General features: G+C 31.7%; 1 protein-coding gene and 1 long non-coding RNA gene across 3 annotated transcripts in view; one reads left to right on the top strand and one right to left on the bottom strand.

Moving 5' to 3' along the window:
• Nucleotides 1-23,621, top strand: part of LOC148615196 (uncharacterized) — a 47,229-nt gene that overhangs the window by 7,128 nt on the left and 16,480 nt on the right. The window contains exons 2-3 of one of the 2 annotated variants that reach the window (XM_088589867.1): nt 8,692-8,903; nt 21,555-21,678. In XM_088589867.1, the coding sequence (XP_088445993.1) occupies nt 8,692-8,903; nt 21,555-21,678 (336 nt within the window). Of the gene's footprint in view, nt 1-8,691; nt 8,904-16,639; nt 17,474-21,554; nt 21,679-23,621 lie in introns of those variants that run through there. The other variant, XM_088589868.1, reaches the window with a different exon arrangement.
• Nucleotides 21,714-23,233, bottom strand: LOC148615197 (uncharacterized). Its single transcript, XR_015923217.1, has 3 exons — nt 23,176-23,233; nt 22,470-22,827; nt 21,714-21,981 (listed from the first exon to the last, which is right to left on the bottom strand). It is a non-coding gene; the product is annotated as an uncharacterized LOC148615197 (long non-coding RNA).

Below are 23,621 nucleotides of genomic sequence, written 5' to 3'. Positions count from 1 at the left end.
GCCCTTTAACATGCAGTGAACCAATAGTCCTCAATATTATTGAAAATAGATGCACAATCTATGACAGGTCTAATTATCACATAGGAAAACTTATAGCCTTTTAATTCCTAAATTTATGAGCTTTTTTTTACCTGTACAGAATACCATATTTATCTGCATACTTGATCAAAGAAAATAGTCCAAACAAGTGTATGTGTTATGTAATGGAACGTTTAAGGGTGACAAACTAATGATTCGAACAAAAAGTAACTGTTCTCTTTGTATTGTAACAAGTGAATGGGAAAAGTTTCACATGGAATTCTATATGGAATGTTTAGGGGATTAATTGATAAAACATCTCTTTCAGTTCTTTAAATTCAATATGATTGCCCACCATGACAAATGTAGTAGTGTCTCTTTCTCATCTTTATTTGATTTAGTTCTTTAGAGCTTATTGAATTTGGTTTAGTAAGGGTGTCATCAATTGTATTATAATAGGACAGAGACATGCCTTAGCCCTGCTGGTTTCTGTCCCAAAGGAGCTTAGGCCAACAAAAATAATAGTCTTGTTTCCTGCTACCACCAAGAAAAAAAATAGGGTAGGGAAGTTATTTTATTTTTCAAAAATATTTTACATTGTGGGGAAATAATCTAGACTTTAACAGTGCTTGAGCCAAAATGGCCATTATATGTTTAGGGTAGGTAGCAGGAAACAGATTTTTTTTTGCCTTAACAACTGTCGCTGGTACTAACTTAATTGATGATGATTTATTGCTCATATATGCATGTCCATTATAATGGTTATAATACCACATGCATTCTGTATTTTTGTAGAATTGATGATAGACAATGACTAAGGTTTTGTACATTCATGTAAATTTAATGTTCCATTTTTTCTCATGGTCACAATGTCTGTGTTTTACATGGTTATAAACACTTTTTATTGCCATTTCTTGTGAAAACAAATGTTACTGGATCATGTCTACTGTTGTAGTTCAACATGTTCTACTAATGCTGTAGATAAATAGAGCTGTAAAGAGAAAACTGCTGCAGGGGAGTGTAATGGACACCTGGCTATGTCAGCTCAATCACAGATTAAATTGTGAGCCAGTGTAACATACCTATAATACAAAATTGTGACTTGTGAACTGTTTCACCAATATATAAAAACTTCATTTTGAAGTATACATATTTCCTTGAGAAGAAAATGGGCTGAAATAACATGGGTTCTTGCTTGAAGAGAGTTTTCAATAAAAATATGGATGCTGTGCAATAAAGTAAAATCATAAAAACTAGAGAGCAAAAGTACCCAGTTATCTTAAAATTGTGTAGATCATCTGTGTAAGGAAGGTTAGTTTCAGGCTTCAGTAAGCAGCTGTTACTGCATTGCAGTAGTTGCTGTAATTGGTGGTATTTTTGTTTCCTATATTAAAGAAGCCAAAAGTTCAAAATCATATCAGTAGGACAACCATCTCTTAATACTATAATGGCTTTAGGATATGATAGGCTGGTATAACCATCTTACCACTCAAAGTTATTTGTGGTAATGGTGGTTTACCTAACCCAAAAATGGTTTATTTACTGGTAAACCACAAAGATAAGTATCTTTGCTTCAGACTTAACACATATTCTTGTGAAATTACAAATGTCCTCTTCCTAGTATATTTTATAGAGATAATTTTTGATATGAGATAGTACAACATTTAGACATCAATCTTCATGGGACAACCTTATCTGTTTTATGGTGATTTTAGATCCTTTTTATTGAGACTGCGGAAGGTAGAAGTCTGTAAACTGACCACACTCTCAATAGCTTGTATCAGAAATAATTTATCTGAATTATTAAGGTAATAGACTTAGTTTATTGGGATTTTGTAGAATAGAATTTGAATATAATAGGATGATAGTCCCTTTAGTGAAGAGGTACCTTGATTTGATGGTAGTGTAATTACTAGGAATTCAATTACCTGTTATAAAATTTGTACCTTTTGAGGAGTACCTTGAGTAATAAAACTTAAATTGCTATGACCCAGTAGTCAGTAAAGGCTTTAGACATTCCAAAGTACCAGGTGTCTATAGCTGAGAAGTCACTTAGTAAAGATGTAAATACCGGAGTTTTGAAAAAGATGTGCACCAACATACAGAAGTTTCTCATCTCATTTCATTCAAGTCTATTACCCATTTTATAACCTGAATCAGGAATAAATATAATAACTTGTCCACATGATATATTTTGGGAATATGAACATTTGTTTATGTTAGATATTATCTGATCAACTGAAATAAATCTTCAATGAAAGGGAACAATCTTAGATAATCCAGTCCAATGAATTTATAATTCTCTAAATCCCTATGTCTCCTAAAATCATTAAATAGACATTGGACATTAAGGTGTTATATAACTTTATTTACTCTCCATTTTAAAGTAGATTAGGACTAAATGGTAGTGGTCTGAGTGTTTAGAAATACCCTATGGTCAATACTGCTATGGCATAATGAGTAAATATTATAAAGTCTTGATAAAATATAAACCTCATTAGTAGTAAGCCCCTTTCATTCTTCCATTGTAATGGGTCTACTGCACTGGTCTACTACTACTATCCCAAGACTGTTAACCCCATGCTTGTATATGGGTCTTTGGTCAGTTTCTCATGTATTAAATAAAGGGATTAATTCTAGCCCATTTACTTACTTAAAATGGCAATTTTGAAATATTGGATCAATTAAATGTCCACATTTAGTCATTAACTTTCAATCTCCAGTCATATATATAGGTATGGGTTTAATTCATGATCTTATGATAATATTTGTGATAAAGCCCATACACCTGGTCATATAAGCCCTTGAAGAGACATTTTGTAGTGATTTATATATTAAAGCTAGGTCTATAACCATAGTGTAAATAGAACCTCTGCAGTAAGTGTGGGGATATTTTAGTCAATTTCACACAGCTAACAGTCCTTAAAAGGGAAAGAAAAACAAGTTATATATACATTTTGGAAAATGTGTCTTGGATACTTTTGAGACAACATCTATGCATCTTTGTAATATGATCCTAAGTATTTCACATTTACAATGGTTTTCTTCTATCTCCTGTTCCTTCCTGTTCTTACAATTTTGAAGTTGAAGGAAATGTAGAGTTCAGATGCAAAAACTTTTTTATCATTCACACTGACTGCCATATTTTCCATTTCTCAAATGTTGGCCTTCTTTTGAAATATAACTCTATTAGTTTTACCAGTCATGTATTAACTGTTCAATTAAAAATGTAAACATGGCACCAGCTGTTAGAAGGTGGTATATTGCTGACTGGAGGTGGTACATTAGTGTCAAGAGGTGGTTAAATATTGTCTAGAGGTGTTGTTGTCATGAGTCTAATAGCAGGTGTATCAGGCAAAGGAAATGAAAGTGAAGATTTATTTTGAACTCCTGATGGACACAAAGGGATAGATGTGGAAAATTCTCAACTTTTTTGTTGAATACGGTAGTACTATTTGATAACTTACCAGCTTTTACCATGGCAGCCATATATGAATTATTTTGAAATGTTTAGTAGACATGCTGTATGAACGAGTTGTATATAAGTATTAAAGTAAGCATGTTGTTATTAGGTCTCAGCTGGTGGTAACAAGGATGTGAAAGCCCCAGGTCAGTATGGACAGGCATGACATATTTAATTGATTTCTAGATGACCATTTATGTCCTATAAGCATACATCATCTGTATAGTACAGGTATTTTGATATGGAACATAAATATTTCTTTTTTATCCTAATATAGAAATATGACTTTTCATAGGGATTGAATTTCAGATTTTTTTCCACTAGCTAAATTTAGCAAGTACTGAAAATATACACACGCTAAATTTGAAGTTTTTTGGATTATTTCTGGACTTTACATATAAGACATATAGAATTCCACTAGCAAATTTTAGCAAGTGGAAATAATTTCTAGTAGCAAAATTGAATTTCAACCTGCATTTAGCAAGTATTTCCCCTTAAATTCGATCATTGTTTCACCACAAAGAATTGCAACTTGGTACAAGAAAAAAAAACAACAAAAAAAACACTTCTCCTATTAACATATTTTAGTGTAACTATGAATCAGTAGAGATTTAGAAATAAATTATATTTGTCACATATTTTAGGACTAATGTTGTTTTCCAAGGGTGGGCTAAGAATTGGAGAAAAAATATTTTTACATGATATCTTAACTTTTTACATTTTCTACCCCAATCCTCACATTGTCTTTCCTCACTTTGCTTGGATTATAATTCTATTTACGCTGCTCTAATCTGAAAACATGGATCGCTCCTGCATTGTCATTGATATCTTTAAATTCATAAATTTGAACAATATGGGAAACTTAAATTTTGATTTTTTTTTATAAAACTTATCTTTTTGACATATGCCATTGTTACAGTAGTGTGAATAATTCCTGATAAAGACAATGTTTACTGACTACTTCTAAATGATAAGGGTCATCTGGAGAGTTGATTGTGTGTTTATATTGTGTAGGTGTTGGATCTTGTTGATTACATCAAAGAGTCTTTTAAAGTGACAACATTTTATCAATGGTTGATTTCATTGTAAGATATGGCTGTGTACTCTGCAGCAAACTTTGATTTAGTTACTGTTACGACTGTTGGTGACTGGAATTGACTGGACAATAAGGTGCTTGCCACCAAGACATTATTTTGCATTTAAGGGAATTTTGATCTGATAATATAAATGATAAGGATCAATAAAAATGAAAACAAGCCAACAAGAAAAAAAATGAAACTAGCTACTGTAGTAAATTTGGTATGAAAAGAAAGAAACAAAATAAATTTCACTCACATTTCAATTTTACAAGAATAGATGTTGATTGCATTAATGTAGCACATTTGATTTAGTTTTATTCTTTATGTTTCCTTTTAGTTGTTATTTGTTCTATGAAATTAAGATTATTGGAAATGGTTTAATTCCTGGAGCTTTGGGATATAAATAGAGCACACCTCACATATTGGTAGTTAACATCTTTTAAATAGTGCTAAATTCCTATTTTGATGCTCAGTGGGCCAGATGCAAACAGTCCTGTTCAGTCCTCATTGAAATTCTCCAAAATGTACAGATGTATAATTATAGTTTATTTGAATGAAGATCACAATCATGTTGTATTAAACTGTGGGACTTTTTTGACTGCTTGGTTTACTTTAGTATGTACCTCATTCATTTTGGCAACCGAAAAATTTAATATAAGGTTTAAATTAAAGCTCCTTCCATGTCATAATGACATTAGTAGGAATTTGGACCTGTTTATTTGTGTGCAATAAAAGTCTGTTGGTAGTGGTTGATGATATAAATAGAATGGGTGGATGGATTGACTTCAATGAAATTGTTTTTAAACATTGACATTGTTTACCAATTAATGTTAATTAATGACTTGTTTACATGATGTTTAAATGGCATGTATATAATTTCACAGTGTTCTAATGTGTCTCTTGAAAGGTTTAAAAATTCTACTTAGATTTTATATTAGTATTCATTACCATCATGCGATCTTTGATCATTTTTATTGTTTATACAATTTGAAATGAGATGCTATACATTTACAGAGGATCATCATCTTATTTCTACCCAGCATTATTGTAAAACACACATTCCTGAATATTTTTTTTTTAAATCATGTGAAAACAATCTTTCTTTTTATTTCTGCTGTAAAGTAACTGTATGAAACACTGACCTGGTCCACAATATTTTCAGAAAGGTCTTGAATTGCCATCTCTTGCCTTGCTTACTATAAACACTTATAATAGAAATTACAGAGAGTCCATCATAAACTCCTATACAGTCAGATATCCTGTACTGATCTTATTACAAGAGTTAGGATACTTTGTCACATCAAACTGATAATGTACCTGGGTAAGCTTGTTTCTTTGAAAATAACTGCTGAAGGCAACACTACACCATTATTGTGATAAGTGGGAAGAACAGACTCCACCTAAGGTTAGATACCAATGTTAACATGGCTTTGCCCTGAATATCTAATTAAAAAATTACCATAATACTGGCTTAATGATAGCTTTAAATGTAAAAAGGTCAAAAGTACCCATTTCACTTATTTGAATAAAACGGATGTCCATGTGAAGTGGGAAGAATTTTGATGCTACACTTTTAGTTTTTTATTGCCTCGTAAAATCTTTTTTTTCTCTGTAATTGTAGAGATAGACTTTGGAATTTCCTTACAAGGCTGTGGGTGTTCTTTTTATACTGCATTCTTTACAAAATTGTAGGTGTTCACTGTCAAAATCTCTGGACTGAATTTCACCTAAATGTGTCATTCACAAAGTAAACATTTCCACTAATTTAGAAAACTGTCAGAATTTCAACCAGTTTCTTTAATTAACTGACAAGTACAAGAAAGCGCCTGTTACATAATAGGAGGCTTTACTTTTTGTGCACTTTTAACATGAAATTGACTCTACTAAATATATGATTTGGCAAGAGTTGAATTGTTATGTGTTGAATAGATTTTCTTGTTAATATTTCTCTACTCAAACAATTTAAGCTATATTGTTCATTTATATGATTATTATTTATTTTATTTTATTTTTTTTGGTAACATATATAACTATTGAATGAAGTGACAACTTGCTGAAATTCCTTCTATCAGTGTAATGATTATATTGATGATATGATCACAGATATTTTGGTAATTGACTTTATTTTTCAGAATTTCTTTTTTCCTGATTAAGAATTAAGTCTATGTTAACTTGATTTGTTCAGTTCATACATGAATGTTGAATTTATTAGCTCAGTGCAAGGGAGGCTCCCAGATTTATAGTTAAAAATAGATACTTGTATTTGTAGTGCTCTGTGTTTGTATTTATTATTTTTTGACATGAATTTTTTTCTCAACTAATTTGTTTGTAATAATGTGGATTTTTGTAACCTTCATGCTATTATAATTGAGTTGCACCCTACTTTTAAAGAAGTTCATATATCATTCAACTATTTTTTAACACATTACAGCCCTTACTTTTTAATACTGAAAATTATATTCATGTATCCAAAAATCTGAGTGATATAATCAAAACTGTAGAATATTATCTGGAATCAATTGAATTATCTGCCCCTTGACCACCAGAAACTGTGCTTATTTCGATCTGTCTGAATTCTTTCTAACAGAGTTAGAAATAGTAGCCTGCCTGCCAGCCCGCGACGATATATTTTTGGCAGGGCTGGCTAATTTTAGCAAAAGTGCATATAGCCATATAGTAAATATATTGAAAAATTGTATTCAGGACTGGCTAGAAGTTGATTGAGTTTCCTACCCTGCTTTCTAATGGAAGTGTATCCCTTCTAAAGAGATTTTGATGGCATGGAGCCATGGACATTATATATTATATTAAACTGACCTGTTTTCAAAATTACCTTATTACTTAGCTCTGCCTCCATAGAACTTTTTATGGTGTTTAAACATTTTTGAGACTTGAATGATTTTTTATAGAATTGTATTAAAACAGATGCATATTTAAGCAGGAGTCTAAGCAGCTAGGCCAACAAATGAAGTAATTTGAAAAGTGTGTTGTTCATATTTTGTGAGAATCATTATACAGTGCATTGTGAATTGTGTTATATTCCATTTTAGCAGTTAAATATTTATATAACTTACAGAAATCTTTATTTCAATGAAGAAATCCATTCATTTTTTTCGAAATTGTAAATGAAATAATTAGTAAAACAAAAGAGTTAAACATTATGTATATTTGTACTTGTTCTTTTTTTTTTAAATCCATATTTGGAAAACTTTTGTTATAAGTAATTTCTAGTTTAGTCTTCAATCTACTATACATATTTACATAGTGTATATTGTAACTGTATTTTCCCTTCATGAAAATCCCCAGTGTAATTGTAAATTTACCTTTAAAACATTGTGACAACTGTTGAACCCATAGAACTGATTACATCTAGTAAGATGATACATGGTATGGTAATGATAGGCTCTGGTTACAGTTGAACCATTTACTGTTGTGTGCCCAAACAGATTAGTCGTTCAAGAGAGGAATTTGTATGGATCTTCTGATTATTTTGGCGACAAAAAAGAACAAATATTTTTTTTTTTGAAATTTAGGACAAAGCGATGATAAGATAGAAAAAAAATATTATGATATATTAATTCTTCACTATTTTGTATTTAATTTGATATTTCATATTAAATTTAATATTTTGCTGACAAGTGTTAGAAAACAATAAATAGATAACACTTTTTTTCCTGACCTTTGATACTTGGTTTCTCCTGTCATGCAAGCATGCTCACGAAAGTTCTCCTACAAATAATATTTTCAATAGATTAAGTTACTTAACGGTGAAATGTTTTCACTACTTTTTCTCTTATTACAGCCAGTGAAGTATAGATTTATGTATTTTTCTATGTTGTATTACGTGATGGGAAATTATCCTTATGGCAATGATGGTTCACACTTGTTTGTAATAACAATGCTCGGTTTTCATCTCTGGCGTCAATCAGATCTTATTACTTTACTTGTTTCATTCTAATATTTATTTTGTCAGTAAATAACAAAAAAGGCTGATTTGGCCCAAATTTAAATTTATCTTCAGCCTGGACAATTAAAAAAAAAACAATATACAAACTAAAAAATAGCACCCAGCTTTCTGTCATACCAGTCTCATTGAACTATGCATTAGATGTTTCATATTTTTTATTTCAGGTCTTTTAACTAGTACTTTACATAATTTTGAAGTTTATGCCTGTGATGGGGAAATGTTAAAAATCAAGTGTCCACACAACACCATGATAAGTATCCAGTTCTCTCAGTATGGCAGACAAGTACCCAGTCACCAGCAGTGCCCAGTAGAGAGGACAGACAATAATCTTTGGATACAGGAAGATACAAACTGTCTGGCCTCTACCTCACTCAGGGTAGGTATACAAACTTGTCTTCTACCTCATTTAGGGTAGGTATACAAACTTATCTTCTACCTTATTTCACTCAAGGTATATAATACAAACTTATCTTCTATCTCTTGTCAGCTGCAGGCTGCCCTGTGGTGTGAGGGTTTCATCATCATTCATTGGAGACCCATGGGTGTCCTTGAGTTGACATCCTGTTGAGGTTGTTTGTCTCTTTGATGTATTCATGGTATTTATTCTTGTAATGTTCACTTTCAACATTGTCGTCAACACTGTAGGCTTTGAAGAAAATTATCTTGTTATCTGAGGTTTCCTCTCTCTGCAGCTACTCATCACATCCACTTGATGCTTCCACAAAGCTCTCTTTGGAAAAAAAATATTATAGCATACAATTTCAAACCTGGGCAAAGCTTTTTTGGGAAAAAAATATCATAGCATACAATTTCAGACCTGCGCAAAGCTTTTTTGGAAAAAAATATCATAGCATACAATTTCAGACCTGGGCAAAGCTTTTTTGGAAAACAAATATATCCTAGAATACAATGTCAGACCTGGGCAACATCAACTTCCTGTTTAATGACTTTTCTTATATCCTATTACATTGTGTTACATGTCCAGCTGATGTTCAATCTTGGCTCTATGTATTTGAATTATTCTTTACATGATTACTTTAGTCTGTCAGGTTGGGATGTTATTTCAATCAATGCAAGTTATGCACTTGATTAACTTCAATATTGGTGAAATAAAAAATGCAGAAAATTTGAAGAGTTCTTTGAGACCTTAGTTGTCTATTTTATCTATCTACTCAGCATACTGAATGTTGTCTTGTATGTTTCAAGAATGATGTATGATATAGGATATTTCAGTTCAAATTACTTCATTAAAATTTTGAGAAATTTAATTGAAATTTCTACCATTACATAACAATTTTATATGTAAATTGATATAATACTATTTTGATATTTTGTCAACATGAATTCCTGAACTGCAAAAAGGAATTTATCATCCGTTTGAAATTTTTGTCAACAAAAATACTTGAAGTTGTTTGTATTAGATGATCGTTATTCCTATTCTGTAGAAGTTTTTAGCAGACCTTAGTACAGCCTTGACAGATGATGAAGGGTGGTATTATTATGACACAGAATTATTACAATTTTCATATGAAATAATTTATGAAGTTAGATTAGATCAAAAGATCAGTGTTATTAAATGGAATTAGGATGGTACTGGGCTCGTGGAGTTGGTTCTCTGTCATATTTGTTGTAATACCCAGTTTTCCAGGGTCATGGCTCATTTAAGAATGACCCATTGAAACATGAGATTGGGTTGTCATTAAGTGTTTGGTATGAAACATGAGATTGGGTTGTCATTAAGTGGGAAAAGATATCACTCCTTTGTGCTCTTGTGTGAAAGGTTATATTGTCACAAGTGAGGAGATAAAATGTTATGAAAATGTAAAATTACTGATTAAAAGGATGGTTTTAAGTTTTTCTAGGATGTTAATTAGACAAAGGTGAAAGTCTGGGCCCTATGCCTCATATGGATTGTAACTGGGAAGTTTCCACATCAGAGAAAAAACCAAGGATGCTTTCAATGTTATATCTGAGGAATGTTCAAATGGAAATTTTTATTACCTTGAATAAACATAATAAAACTCTATAAAGATTTCTCCCAAGCACTCCAAACTGATCTTTTAATAGGTCTATAACTGCTGTGTAGCCCTGGTGTAAATAAATTGCCTCACTTCAAACTTGGTTTTCTCACTCTGGCTCTTAACAGTTCTAAAACTGGTATGTAGTCCTGTTGTAAATAAATTGCCTCACTTCAAACTTGGTTTTCTCACTCTGGCTGATAAATGATACTTCACTTTTAAAAAGACACAATTTATTTTTATATTGATTTAAAAAAAAACAGATCTAGAGTAAAGATTCTAAAAGGAACTTAGTTGAAGGTTACATGTTTGGTATTACTACTGTAGTTGTGTTGTATTTAATATTGTCTAATGACAATGAATGGATGTAATATGGTGTGAGCCTCTTAAAGTATTTCTACTATGTCCAAACAATTCATTGACAGATAAAAAAGAGAGAGCTTTTTGAAACAAGTATGCCATTAAAAATTTTATAATGAAGTTATTTATTTGTAGTCCCAACACTGTGAAGTTACTTTCATGTTAGGTAATATATTTCATGTTCAAATAGTCAATTTGAAATATTGGTGTTTTTTTTTTTCATTGCAAATATTAAGAAAGTCATGGAAGTATTTTCCCACACCTGGAAGAAATAGTTTGACATATATTATTGTTGTATTTGATGATTGATGTATTTGTCATTATAATCTGCTGTATTGAATTAAATTGTTGTAAATCACTTAATAGCTGTAAGTTCCTGCTGATGAAAAGAGAATTTTGTGTATATGATATAAAGATAGGAGATGTGGTATGATTGCCAATGGGACAATCATCCACCAAAAGCCAAGCAACGAACAATTACTTCTACAGCTCACCACACGGTCTTCAATGATAGGCAATACCCATACCATAAAACTTCTACAGGTCACCACACGGTCTTCAATGATGGGCAATACCCATACAAGAAAGCAAGCTGTAAAAGGCCTCAATGAATGTGAAACTATTCATTAAAGACAAAATATTGACTTAATCCATAGAAAAAAAAACGTAAAATGAATAACAATGAACTTTAAAAAAAACAATGACAAACAATGGACTATAATGTTTGGTTTATGGAGACTATCAATTGATTTTGAGGAAGGGTTAGGTTGGCAGTTTTTCTGAATAAATATTTTGGCTTGAAAAGGATTGTCAATTATTGTTCTGGTCTCCACTAACTAAAACATAATAAAAATATCTAAAATGGACTATCTAGCCATATAGCATTTGAAAATAAATTTACTGATTCACAATTTTTTGAAAATAGATATTCTTCTACAACCAAAGCTGCTAGGCACCCATTAGAATCAAATGGCCTTCCCCAATTAGGTAAAGTTGTAAGGGTAGTGGAAGGATAAGTGAATAAAGAAAGGAGAAGTATTGTAGGTGTGAAGGTAGTGGAAGGACAAGTGAATGAAGTGTGTGTGAGGGTGTTGGGAGGACAAATGAAGAAAAAAGAGAAGTATTCTATGTGTTGGGGAGATTGAAGTATAAGTGAATAAAGAAAGGAGAAGTATCATAGGTGTGAGGGTGGTGGAAGGACCAGTCAATAAGGAAAGGAGAAGTATTGTATGTGTGAGGCTAGTGGAATGACAAGTGAATAAAGGAAGAAGAAGTGTTGTAGGTGGTAGGGTGGTGGAAGGACAATTGAATGAAGATGAGAAGTATTTTATATGTATGGGAGATTAAAGTATAAGTGAAACAAGAAGGGAGAAGTATTGTAGAAGTGAGGGTGGTGGAAGGACCAATACATGAAGGAAGGAGAAGTATCCTAGGTGTGAGGATGGTGAAAGGACAAAAGAGTAATGATAGGAGAAGGATCCTAGGTGTGAGGATGGTGAAAGGATATAAGGGTAATGAAAGGAGAAGTATCCTAAGTGTGAGGATTGTGAAAGGATATAAGAGTAATGAAAGGAGAAGAATCCTAGGTGTGAGGATGGTTGAAGGACAAATAATTGAAGAAAAGAGAAATATTTTAAATGTGAGGGTGGTGGAAGGACAAAAGAGTAATGAATTGAGAAGTATCTTAGGTGTGAGGGTGGTGGAGGGACAAAAGAGTCATGAAAGAAGTATCCTAGGTGTGAGGGGTGGAGGATAAGAAAGCAATGAAAGGGAAGTATTCAGGTAAGATGGTGGTTGAGGGACAAGAGAGTAATGAAAGGAGAAGTATCCTAGGTGTGTGTGTGGTGGGGAGGAGATGGAGTGACAAGAAAGCAATGAAGGGAAAGTGTCCTAGGTGTGATGGTGATGGAGGGAGAATAGAGTACAAATATGAGAGGGTATGAGAAGAGTCTGTTAAGGCAAATCTGAAAACAAACTATTGGTATCAAAACAAAAAGCAGTAGGTGTATTAGCAATCCTGTTTTCCTATGTACTGTTTCTGTCCTCTCTTGCATTTGATATTAAATTTTGCAATCTGGTTGTTTACGAATTACTGCACCTGTTACCTTTACATAGAAGAATTTTTTTATGTTGGATGTTAGACATACTTTTGATAAAAGTGCAATACATATCTCTGGCTGTCAAATTAAATCATCCTATTCTGTACAATCTATTAATTTCCTCTATGTTTTAAGTCATGTTTAGGTCAATGAGGTCAAACTTGGGGTACACCTTGATCCTGAGGTCATGTGATCTTAATACCATTTGTTTTAGTACAGTATTTATGCACAAGGTTTATTGAGGGTGTTACCATGAACTCAGCGACCTTTGTTAACTATTAGTGTTGTAAAAAATTGGAGTTGTCTGTTGTTTTGCCACATGCATAAGGTATTTTAATGATTTTTTTTCTTATACAGTGAAATCTATCAGAACTTTTGGATCCATTTAGACAGTTGTTTGGTTTACTAAGGAACTTTGAAAAGTATCTGGTTTATACAGGTTTTCAGATTAGTCAAGGTTTGGTTGAGAAATGTCTCACTGTACTATCAGTTTTAGATGGATAGTTTTAGTTTTATTGTAAAATAAAAACAGTATTTACAAGCATTGAATAAATCTCCTCAAGTTGTGAGCTATAATCTGGTTATAAACATGTTTGGGTATAGGAATAGCTCTTTGTGTCTGTCTGTCTGATAATTTCTTTACATTTTAGTCTAGTTGTATTTTTTTTTAATTATTTACTTCATTAAAATGAAATTTAGCATTCCATTTAGTTGTGCATAATACAGGATAACTATTTCCAGTGCTTGATATAGGGGATTTACATGTTGAGAAATTGGATTGCATTTCAAAATTCATTCAATAGATTTTGATGAAACTTTTGATAGATTTTGATGAAACTTTTGATAGATTTTTATGAAACTTTATGCCACAAAAATAAAGTATTATATGTTGATGTTTTGATGATTCTTTTCACCCATTTATAAAAAAAATGGGATTGTGTGGATAAATAAAAATAATGTGGTTGAATATTTGCATGAGTAGTTAATTGGATATGCTTACATGATTTATTTTTCAAGTTGGCCTAGGCATATCAATTTTCTAGGCAAATATGATAAATTATCTGTTTTCTGTCCTTGACTTATCCTATATGGTTTTGAAAGATGTTTGAGGGGACTTTCTTGTTTCTAGTGTTGATAATTTTAAAAAGAATCAGCATTTATTTCACAGAAATTGATAGCAATAAACAAATATTTACAGAAGAAATTGTAATAATTGTTTTCTTTAGTACTTGGGTAAGTACAAGAAGGGAAACTAACAATATTTTACATTTTTTACCCTAGTTTTATTGTTTGTTTTTCTTCATTTAGCTTTTTTTACTAAAAATGCACATCATACTTTAATAATTATATAATATAATTCCAAGCTAATTAACACCAGTCAAAGAAAGTAATTAAGGAAAGTATTCCAATATTAATATTCTGACCAGCATCTTAATATCACATGCTTTGGTGGAAAGGAAATTGAAATAGACAACCTCTGATTACAGAAGAATCATTAGGGCTGAAAAATCCTTAGCTTGGGAATTCCAGATATATTATTCTCCTGAAGGAAAAAAATGAGTGCTTAAAAACAGACAGTTTGAAAATGGCATAGTAGATTTGTATTTCAGTAATCGAGTCAGTAATTATAGATTTTCTATAGTATGTACATGGAGCTGTGAAAAAAAATAAAGTTACATAAACCAAACCAAATCTTTCTGTTCAATGTTTTGCATAGTCTATAATCATGTGATCTTTTTTTATGAAATACAAAAAAACATAGTTGCAAAAAAATGTAAATAAATCTGATCAGAAAATTCTGCTAAGTACAGTTAGTGTTTATAATTATGTGAGTAAACACCCACACTACTACAATGTCAGGGTAGCAGGTACAGGGTCATATCAATAGGTATCAACAATATTATTATTGACTCACTTTGTAAACAAGTGTATCATTTCATAGCCTAACTAATTGCTTATTAAATGAATCTACTGAAAATCACAAGGTTTTATGCTTCATTTCCTTTAAAATTTTGATTTTTTTTTTCAGCAGAAAAATATGGTTTCATAACAAAGTGGCATTTATGATCCTTCAGAGTAATTTTGTCCACTTTCTAGTATTTTTTCCTAAATTTATCAAACACCTGACAAAGATAATCTAATGATCTAGATAATATTAAAGAGCTTAAGGGTGATTTGAGGTTATTGATTATAAAACAAAAAATACAGATAAAATGAAATGTGACATTTTTTATTCATACCTTCTGTCAATTATAATAGGAGAGGAATAAAAAAATGGTTTACAAAACTTGGTGAACTATTCCTGTTGTGAAGTAATTGTTTTCTATAATAGGATTGACTTGATAAGCAAATGTTTTAAATTACATTTTGTTATCTTCCGTTAAGGATTTTACATTACTATTCTTGCCTTGGGTGCCATTGTCACTTAAACTGACCACAAGTTGAATGTTTTCACTTAAAGGAGACAAGAGAATTAACATGGCTCCACTATGTATAAAAAATAAAATACTATTTGACTGTGTTTTTTTGAGTGATTTTATTAAATTCTTATCAGAACATATAAGACCTTGAGTAGTGTTTGGATCACATCTACATTAAGAACTGGTCTTATATGGGTTTCCCATTCTACATAGTTTTATCACTTACTACACAAAAAAGGACATTTAAATCTGTGTGAGTTTTTATGAATGGACTTTTGATACATGGACAGGAAGTCATTTATCCCAGGACATTCCACTGGGTCTGGTTATAATTAATCTGGCGAGGGTGTGAATCAAGGTGAAGGATGGTCAGAGGTGTGTAATTATCTTGGGCATGACAAGGGAATTAACACCTTCTGCTATGTTCTTTGGATCATCTTTCAGGACACAGAGGATCACAGGTTAAATGAAAGGTCATCTGACTCTGGATGGATCAGAGTGCTGTACATGGTTTTGTTTCCCAACAGATGATTTTATGTTAGATGCAGTGAGTAATACATGTATTACATGTATGACATTCATCACTTGTCATAAGCAGCCATACAAACTCCAGGAGATGTCCTATGCGTGCTAAATACAGTCATAATCAGTTATAACTTCAGGACACAGATATGTTGTGCCAGAGTTTTTACTTGAGGAGGGATTATTGAATAGTAATGCATTGGTTTGAACTATTACATTACCACTGTAATTAACTCAAAGGCAATTAATTGTAAAGTAAATGGACAATTAATTGTGAAGGTGATTTATACCTTATCTTAGACTAGAGGAGATTAATTATCAAGATTCTTGTAATTTAATGACACATTCAGACAACAGTATTACTTTAACTGATATTTAAAGTACATTTCTATGATCTAATTTCAACCATTTTTTCTTTGTTGAATGAATTGTTTCATTGAATAGATATGCCTGCTTTCATGTAATGGACATGAAAAATATATAGATCATGCAATCCTGTTACACATTCTGACGTGCATTACTGAGGAATCAATAGCAGAATTTTTTTTGCTGGAAAAGATTAATGTGTGTTCAAAGGAGCTTGAGAAAGTGACAATTTTGTGAGTCAGATTCTGTATTGAAATTCCATAATATTAGCATTTGACATGAGAGATATCATTCCAGAGCTAATAGTGTTGTCTGTCAGTACTGGCTGTGGCAGAGGATTGTGATTCTCCGATACAGTTATAATATTGAGTTAAGTTGAACGGTTAATGTGAGCATGCAGGTACTTTTTAAAGCTGCTGAAATTATTTGCAACCTTTTTTTAAAAAAACAGAGGACAGATTTTAAATTGAAGAAAAATGTGAGGATTTTGAATATGGATTAACCATCTATTTGTGGCTCTCTAATTTTTATACATGAATTGTTAATGATACAGTTTTCTCCTGACTTTAATTATAGATTTTTCAATGCAGATGGTCCAGGTTTTATGATCTTGAAAAATATTTTTACCTTTGGTTACCTTGGTTACTAAAGTCATTCATTAATTGATTTGATCACCCATAATAACTGGTGACATTGACATTGGACATAATATTAAAATTCTGTTCCGATTTAAAAACTACTAAGTGTCTGCATAAATGATTGATTTCAACACAAAGGAAACTTAACAGATCAGAAAAAGCTTTGCTGAGTACCTAATGGCCATGTAAACAATTCAAGAAAACGGCATGTTTATAGAACACTGATTTGGTTTGTCTGTCTATGATGACTTCAAGTTGTGCAAGATTATAAACAAGGATTATCTTCTAATCATTGGTATTATTGCAAGGGTTACAATGTAGCCAATCCAGCATGATGTTTTTGAAGGAGTTCTGATTCTTTTAATAGAATGTTACTATAATTAGAAGGTGAATTTTCAACAGCATGTAAAATGAATATTCTTTAATCAATGACAGTTTAGAGATAAGTGGTTTTTTAAGAAGGATGGTTGATAAAATCTGGGATTATGTCGTCAAATGGCTTGTGTTTACCTTAATCGTACAGGTATGTACAGTTCTCTGTGTTTGTATTAGTCTTTAAAATTCTTCACTTTCTTTAAGTTTATTTGAAAATTGTATAAAGCACTCTGTAGGACATTGTAAATACTGGGTTCAAATAGGGTTAAATACCACCCTATACTGTGGAAGCTAATTATGATAAAAGGTTGTTCTTAGAAGTTCTGACTTATTTTACTTTTAAATTGCAACACTGACTGGGAGATGGAGTACATGTAGCATGAAAAGTTATCAACTGTCTTATCATTTTACCTTTTGCTTTATATGAAAAATGGATAATGAATATTTATCATTAGAAAGAGTGCATTCATTTAGCAAATGATATTTAACTGATTAAAGTAGAATATTTATAATTACTGTACATATTTATGCACTTGTGGCCCTCTATCCTAGTGAATTAACATTCCTGCCAGACAATAAATAAACTTGCCTGGTCAGTCTATCAGATAACCTCTTGTCAGTGTCTCTTTCCAGATGGTAGTTACCTTCATGTTAGAGTCACCATTCAGTTTCAGGATTAAATGTTTCTGGCAGGGGAATGACCATTCTGTCTATTATAGTGTCAAAATGATATGCTTTATGCTAATTGGTGAAATTAGATGAGCATAACAAAGAGAGTATGGTCTGTCTTAACCTTGAACTTTCTGATTGTTCAGCAACCCTTTAAAATGATTTGAGATTCTTAGTATGTAACAAAAGGGAATATAGCACATCTACCTACTGAAAAAAAAAAATCACCAACAATCTTCTTCGGAATGTTTGCAAATTGTTAATAAAATTTGGGCTGAAATTCATCCAGAAAGTTTTATTTGAAGCTTCAGTACTTTGCTAAGTGTTTTATTTAATTTGTATTTAATGTTCCTCTCAGATAACTTCAGTCTGGAAATGGTTCCACAAGATTCAGATCAAATTTTCAAAATTGTTTTCATAATTCCTAGTATGTACACAAACTTTAGAGTAAACCCAGTAGGAATTGAAACTCATGGAAGTATAGTAAAACACCACCTATAACATAACTGGACCTGCATGATCATCCTATATATTTCTGTGCATAAATATCTTTCATAAATGCATAGACACTAACCGAGTAGAATAATTTTAGTAGATGCAACAAATTATCTTAAGTACTTGTATGTGCATGTGCTTAAAATAGCATATACTGCTGAAAAAAATGGCCAGGTTCAAAAGATAAATGAATTGTATTAAATATTGATCAAATTTTCCATAATAAGAGGTACACATCTTCAATATGTATGGTTAAGTTCATCATGCGATTGTGTTGAAATAAATTTGCCAGATTTCTCCATAATAGCATCTGTAAAGCATATATAGTCACTCTGCAAAGCTTGTATAATCAGTACTTTTTTTAGTTATAAATTAGACAAAGCAAGTACCCCCAAGCTTGAAGGACATACAGGCTGACGATGATGATGAACTTTATTCTCATATACTACATATTACATAGTTAAAAAGACATATATACACAACAATGTATATATTATATGACAGATGGACTGATGGAAGAACAGAGTGAAGAACCACTCCTAGACTTGCTTTCACCATTGGTGTTGCTGGTTATAGTTTCATACATACTCACTAAAGGAAATTTTTTGTTGTATATCATTCTGAGATATTTCCTTCTTGATACAGACTTTCAGGTTAAGGTATTTGTGCATATATTTCTTGTGTATTTATTTCGTAATAGTAAAGTTCTGGTCATGTGTTTGTTTTGATTTTACTAGGGGTAAATTCTATATTCATGTTCCACTTAGTTCAAGCCAAATAGGTAGGGGAAAGAGGGGGCATTAGCAACAGGTGCTTGTGTCCTTGCACATACTCTTTACAAGCATTGAGTTTTTTAACTTGATATTTTTCAATTCTTTTTGACATGATCCATTTATATTGCCAGATTTTCACATTATTTATGTGCATTTTTAAAAGTTTTCTCTCTTTTTTTTTGACATTATACCCGCTGGTATCACAACAGGAAAAAGTCTGCATCATTTAGAAGCATAATTCATAGTTAGTGTGAGTCAAAATTTTAAATTCCCTGAAGATTTAAAGTTTCATGTAAAATGATCATGGCTGTTTTTCTTCAATTAAGAATTATAAACCTAAAGCTATAAGCAGTTCCTGACTACAGAAATGTTACATTTATATAAATAGAAAACAACCACTGTACCATGGAATAATCTATACCACAGAGTTTAAATTTAAAACATACTCTTGTGCTCCCACTGTATATAAGATATGCCCTTTACTTCAGTAGAGTGAACACAAATCTGCAAGAATTATTTTCTTGATCCTGTAAAAGAGCTTAAAGTCATACCAAATCAATACTTCTTATAAACAAGCATAAAACTTAACTGCACCTTATGTGAAATGACTTTGTATTTGTGTAGGAATTCTTTTCTAATGAATAATATTCAATATGTTCACACTTAATTTAACTAATTTAGCCATATTATATATTTTCTCTAAGTAGTGTTACCTTTAATTTGCAGCTATCTGCACCTGTTTTGTAGTAATACATACCTTAGGTTTACAGTGGTATATGGTAGCTGAGGTTTTTACTGTTATCTTTAAATCTTATTCATCAAGTTTTAATGAAAAGGACTTAATTTGGCCTTTTATGTGATGTTTATTATATATGTTTACAGAGTTGACACATTTTTCTCCTGGGTGTGGGAGAGCTCCCACAGAACAAACTTGAATTTCAAGGCTGACCCTTAGTTTTGATACTTGGGTATATATTTTTTTGCACTAAGATACATTAACTAGATTTATATTTTGCAATTTCTACTTTATACATCTGGGAGGAATGCTGAGATTTCTATCTCTAGACTGGAGATTTACCTAAATGATTTGACTTGTGTCAAGTTATGATGTTTTTAACCACTTAAGCATGCACAATTTCAACAGATATGATAATTTGATATCAGATAAAGCTCTATAATATATCCCTGAGGATTTATGCATCAATTTTTCTTATCAGAAATGAGTTTTGCCGACTTTACTATATTTTCTTTAATGCATACCAATGTATCACATTGCTACATAAAGTTAAATTTTGGTGGTCCATTTGTAAAATGAAGATTATAGTTTCATTTTTGATTGTTTGATTTGGTTTTGTCAATTATAATTCCTTGCTTAAAAACATAGTTGGTACACCACAATACAATACATAATTGAATACCTTCTATGCATGCATTCCACTGAATTCGATATAAACAATGTGTTTCCTCGACACTTGTACCCTACAGTGGACACCATATAACCACTGTTTGATCACACATTCGTGTCACCCTTTTGATCTCAATAATTCCAGGTATTTCTCCAGGTGATATTGTTTACTTTATTGTTTCAATTAAGGCAGATCTGACAAATCTCTTTTGTCAAGTTGTATAAATATTTTCATCTACGTATGTTGTGTCTTCAGACATTGATGTGTGTTTGTGTGCGGTACTATATGTCTGTACTATATTTCTATGATATTTCCTACGTCTTGAATTGTTTCCTAGGTTTTATAGCAAGATACAAGAGATTTAGACATCATTATCTTAACCTAAACCTTAGTTTGTTCTGGAGATTTAGCAGGTGCCTGACAAAGCTACATTTTGTCACAGAATTTTGAGCATTATGATCTTAGTCCAAGTCTTTACTATAATTGTCTCAGATGTTGTTCAAAGAATGTAAGCTGGTTCTAACTTACCAGCTTTATGCCTTTGGGCTACAAGTATACTTAAGTGCTTTGATAAGTTAAGATCAAAATATTGAATAGATGGTTTCTATGATGTATTATAAGGCTTCCAATTTATATTCAAGAACTGTTTAGAGAAAATTGAATTTACTTCATGGTGCCACATGGAATTTGATAATATATCACAATTTACCACATAAAATCTGTTTCTTCAGTTCCAGTAGGATTAAAGTCAATCAAAAGATTAATCCACAGGATTTATATAAGTCAAGATGAGGCTGCTACTCTATTATCTTGTGGGAAGTTTATGATGTTGATTTAACTTTAAAATTTTGACAGCGCTTTATTTATTGTTTTATATATTTTTCAGGTTTTATTTGATTCATGTCAAAATAAACGGAGTTGCCAAGTTCTCGCCAGTACCTCAACCTTCAGACAAGATCCATGTCCGTTTACCTCCAAGTACTTAAAGGTCAAATACAAATGTAGTCCTAGTAAGTATAACTTATATAGTCAGGTCTGGTTTACAAATTATTGATTGTTAAAAATCAGATTATGGTAATAGTTCTTTGAACTTTCTTCTAAACTTTTTTCTCTTATCTAAACTTTTAATATAAGATACATTGTCTGCTAGAATATTTTGGTTTAGAGATTGGTTCTAAGTGAATACAACTTGCATTATACTTTTATTCAGTTGGCTGATGGCACAGCAAGTTCTTTTCTAGCTCATCCTCTTGTGATTGCTGATCATGTGACCAATCCTCGAAAATTCTGGCGCCATGATGTGGAACCTGTATCTGTATAGAAAATGGTTTTATGTTATGAAATAAAGATGCATGTGTCATGATGTTTTCTCATGGTTCATACATTTGACCTCTATTCCGTATACATGATTCCCCAATCTTAGTTGGCATGGCAGGTATTCAGCCTGGAGAAATGGTTAGAAATTTAATTTTCCTAGGACTAATGCATTTGACTGTATTTGTTGTATGTCTTTATCGGTAATTAGTACTAACTCATCCTCTATTATAAAATCAGGATTTTCATGATTACATGTAGACAATGATTCTGTTGTTGCATAATTTATAAAAATCCATATTTCCCAATTCTAAGTTTAGGAATTGACTTCATCAGAAGTTGTTTACCAGAACTTTGGTTCATTAAGTATCATCAGGTGTTAGCTCATCACCAGCCTTTAAATCCACCAGCTTTAGGTGATTCCTGTATCTTTACAGATTCCAACAAAACCAAAAACTGACTTTAAAAATCTCCCCTGTATATGTACCTGAGTCTTCCCAGTACATGTGACTGAGTCTCCCCAGTATATGTGCCTGAGATCAGTAGATGTATAAAAATCACCCCAGTATATGTGCCTGAGATCAGTAGATGTATTACCTGTAGTAACAAGACAGATGCTGTACTATTATTACCCATCCTCTAAAATGATGTGATTTCCATATCTATACAGACAATAATGCTATTGAGAAGCCATTAAATGTATAATAATTATATCATCTGGTTGTTCTATGGTTCTTTGATATCCTTGTTACATAATCTTCTCCAAATCTTTCTCCATCTGCTACCATGTTTTATTTAGATAGTCCTTCAAATGGCTTCAGCAAATGGATAGTGGAAATTGGAACCTATGAAATTTGATGTTTATTATCAGTGAATGACCTATTCTTTAAGTTGCAAATGCTAATTTAGAGCGACAAATGTCTTCTGTTACTCTTTTATGGCTTTTAATGTTCTATAATGGCAAAAACTACTTTTGAAACTCTTCTGGTTAAGATGTGCTGTAACACATATTTTACAGGATATGTTCAGATTTAGATAGGGTCACAAAATATAGGATTGTACAAGATGAATTTTAAAGACATCAACAAATTAAGAGATGATGTTTTCTGGTGTGCACCAAGTATGGCAACCTAAGCCCCATATATTTACTAGATAATTGATTGTTTAATTGAGCAACAAAACATTGTACTTACATTCCCCTTACCCTACAGTTTTACTTTATCAACTATTATAGCATCAAGCCCTATTGACTTATTCCGGAATGAGTCAGTTTTTCTCTGAAGCCAAACAATAAAAGTTGTAACTGTAAACAACCTCCTTTGTAATGTTAGGAAGCCAACCTGTTAAGTAATTAGTAGTAATTACCAGAATACATTTGTAATCATTAGGGACTTATTGATCAGAATATTCTCTGTCTGGTTTCATTATAATGTCATTGGGTTAGTTGACTGAACTCTGGATGGCTTTATACCATGGTATGTCTGATAACTGATGTGGTAGACTTCCAGTCTTATGTAGCTTGGAAACATTTGTCTATTAAATGATCTTTTTAGCAGCACTTACTAATTTTTTGTTGATCCAAGTTGTAGGACAATTTTTTTTATAATAGATTTTATCATGCGACACAAAACTTGGCACT

Source organism: Perna viridis, chromosome 6 (genome assembly GCF_037379345.1).
Source record: "Perna viridis isolate PV_CMFRI_1.1 ecotype Kerala chromosome 6, ASM3737934v1, whole genome shotgun sequence".
Lineage (NCBI taxonomy): Eukaryota > Metazoa > Mollusca > Bivalvia > Mytilida > Mytilidae > Perna > Perna viridis.
The sequence above is the reverse complement of the archived record's forward strand: the minus strand, read 5'-3'. Positions and strand labels throughout refer to the sequence as shown.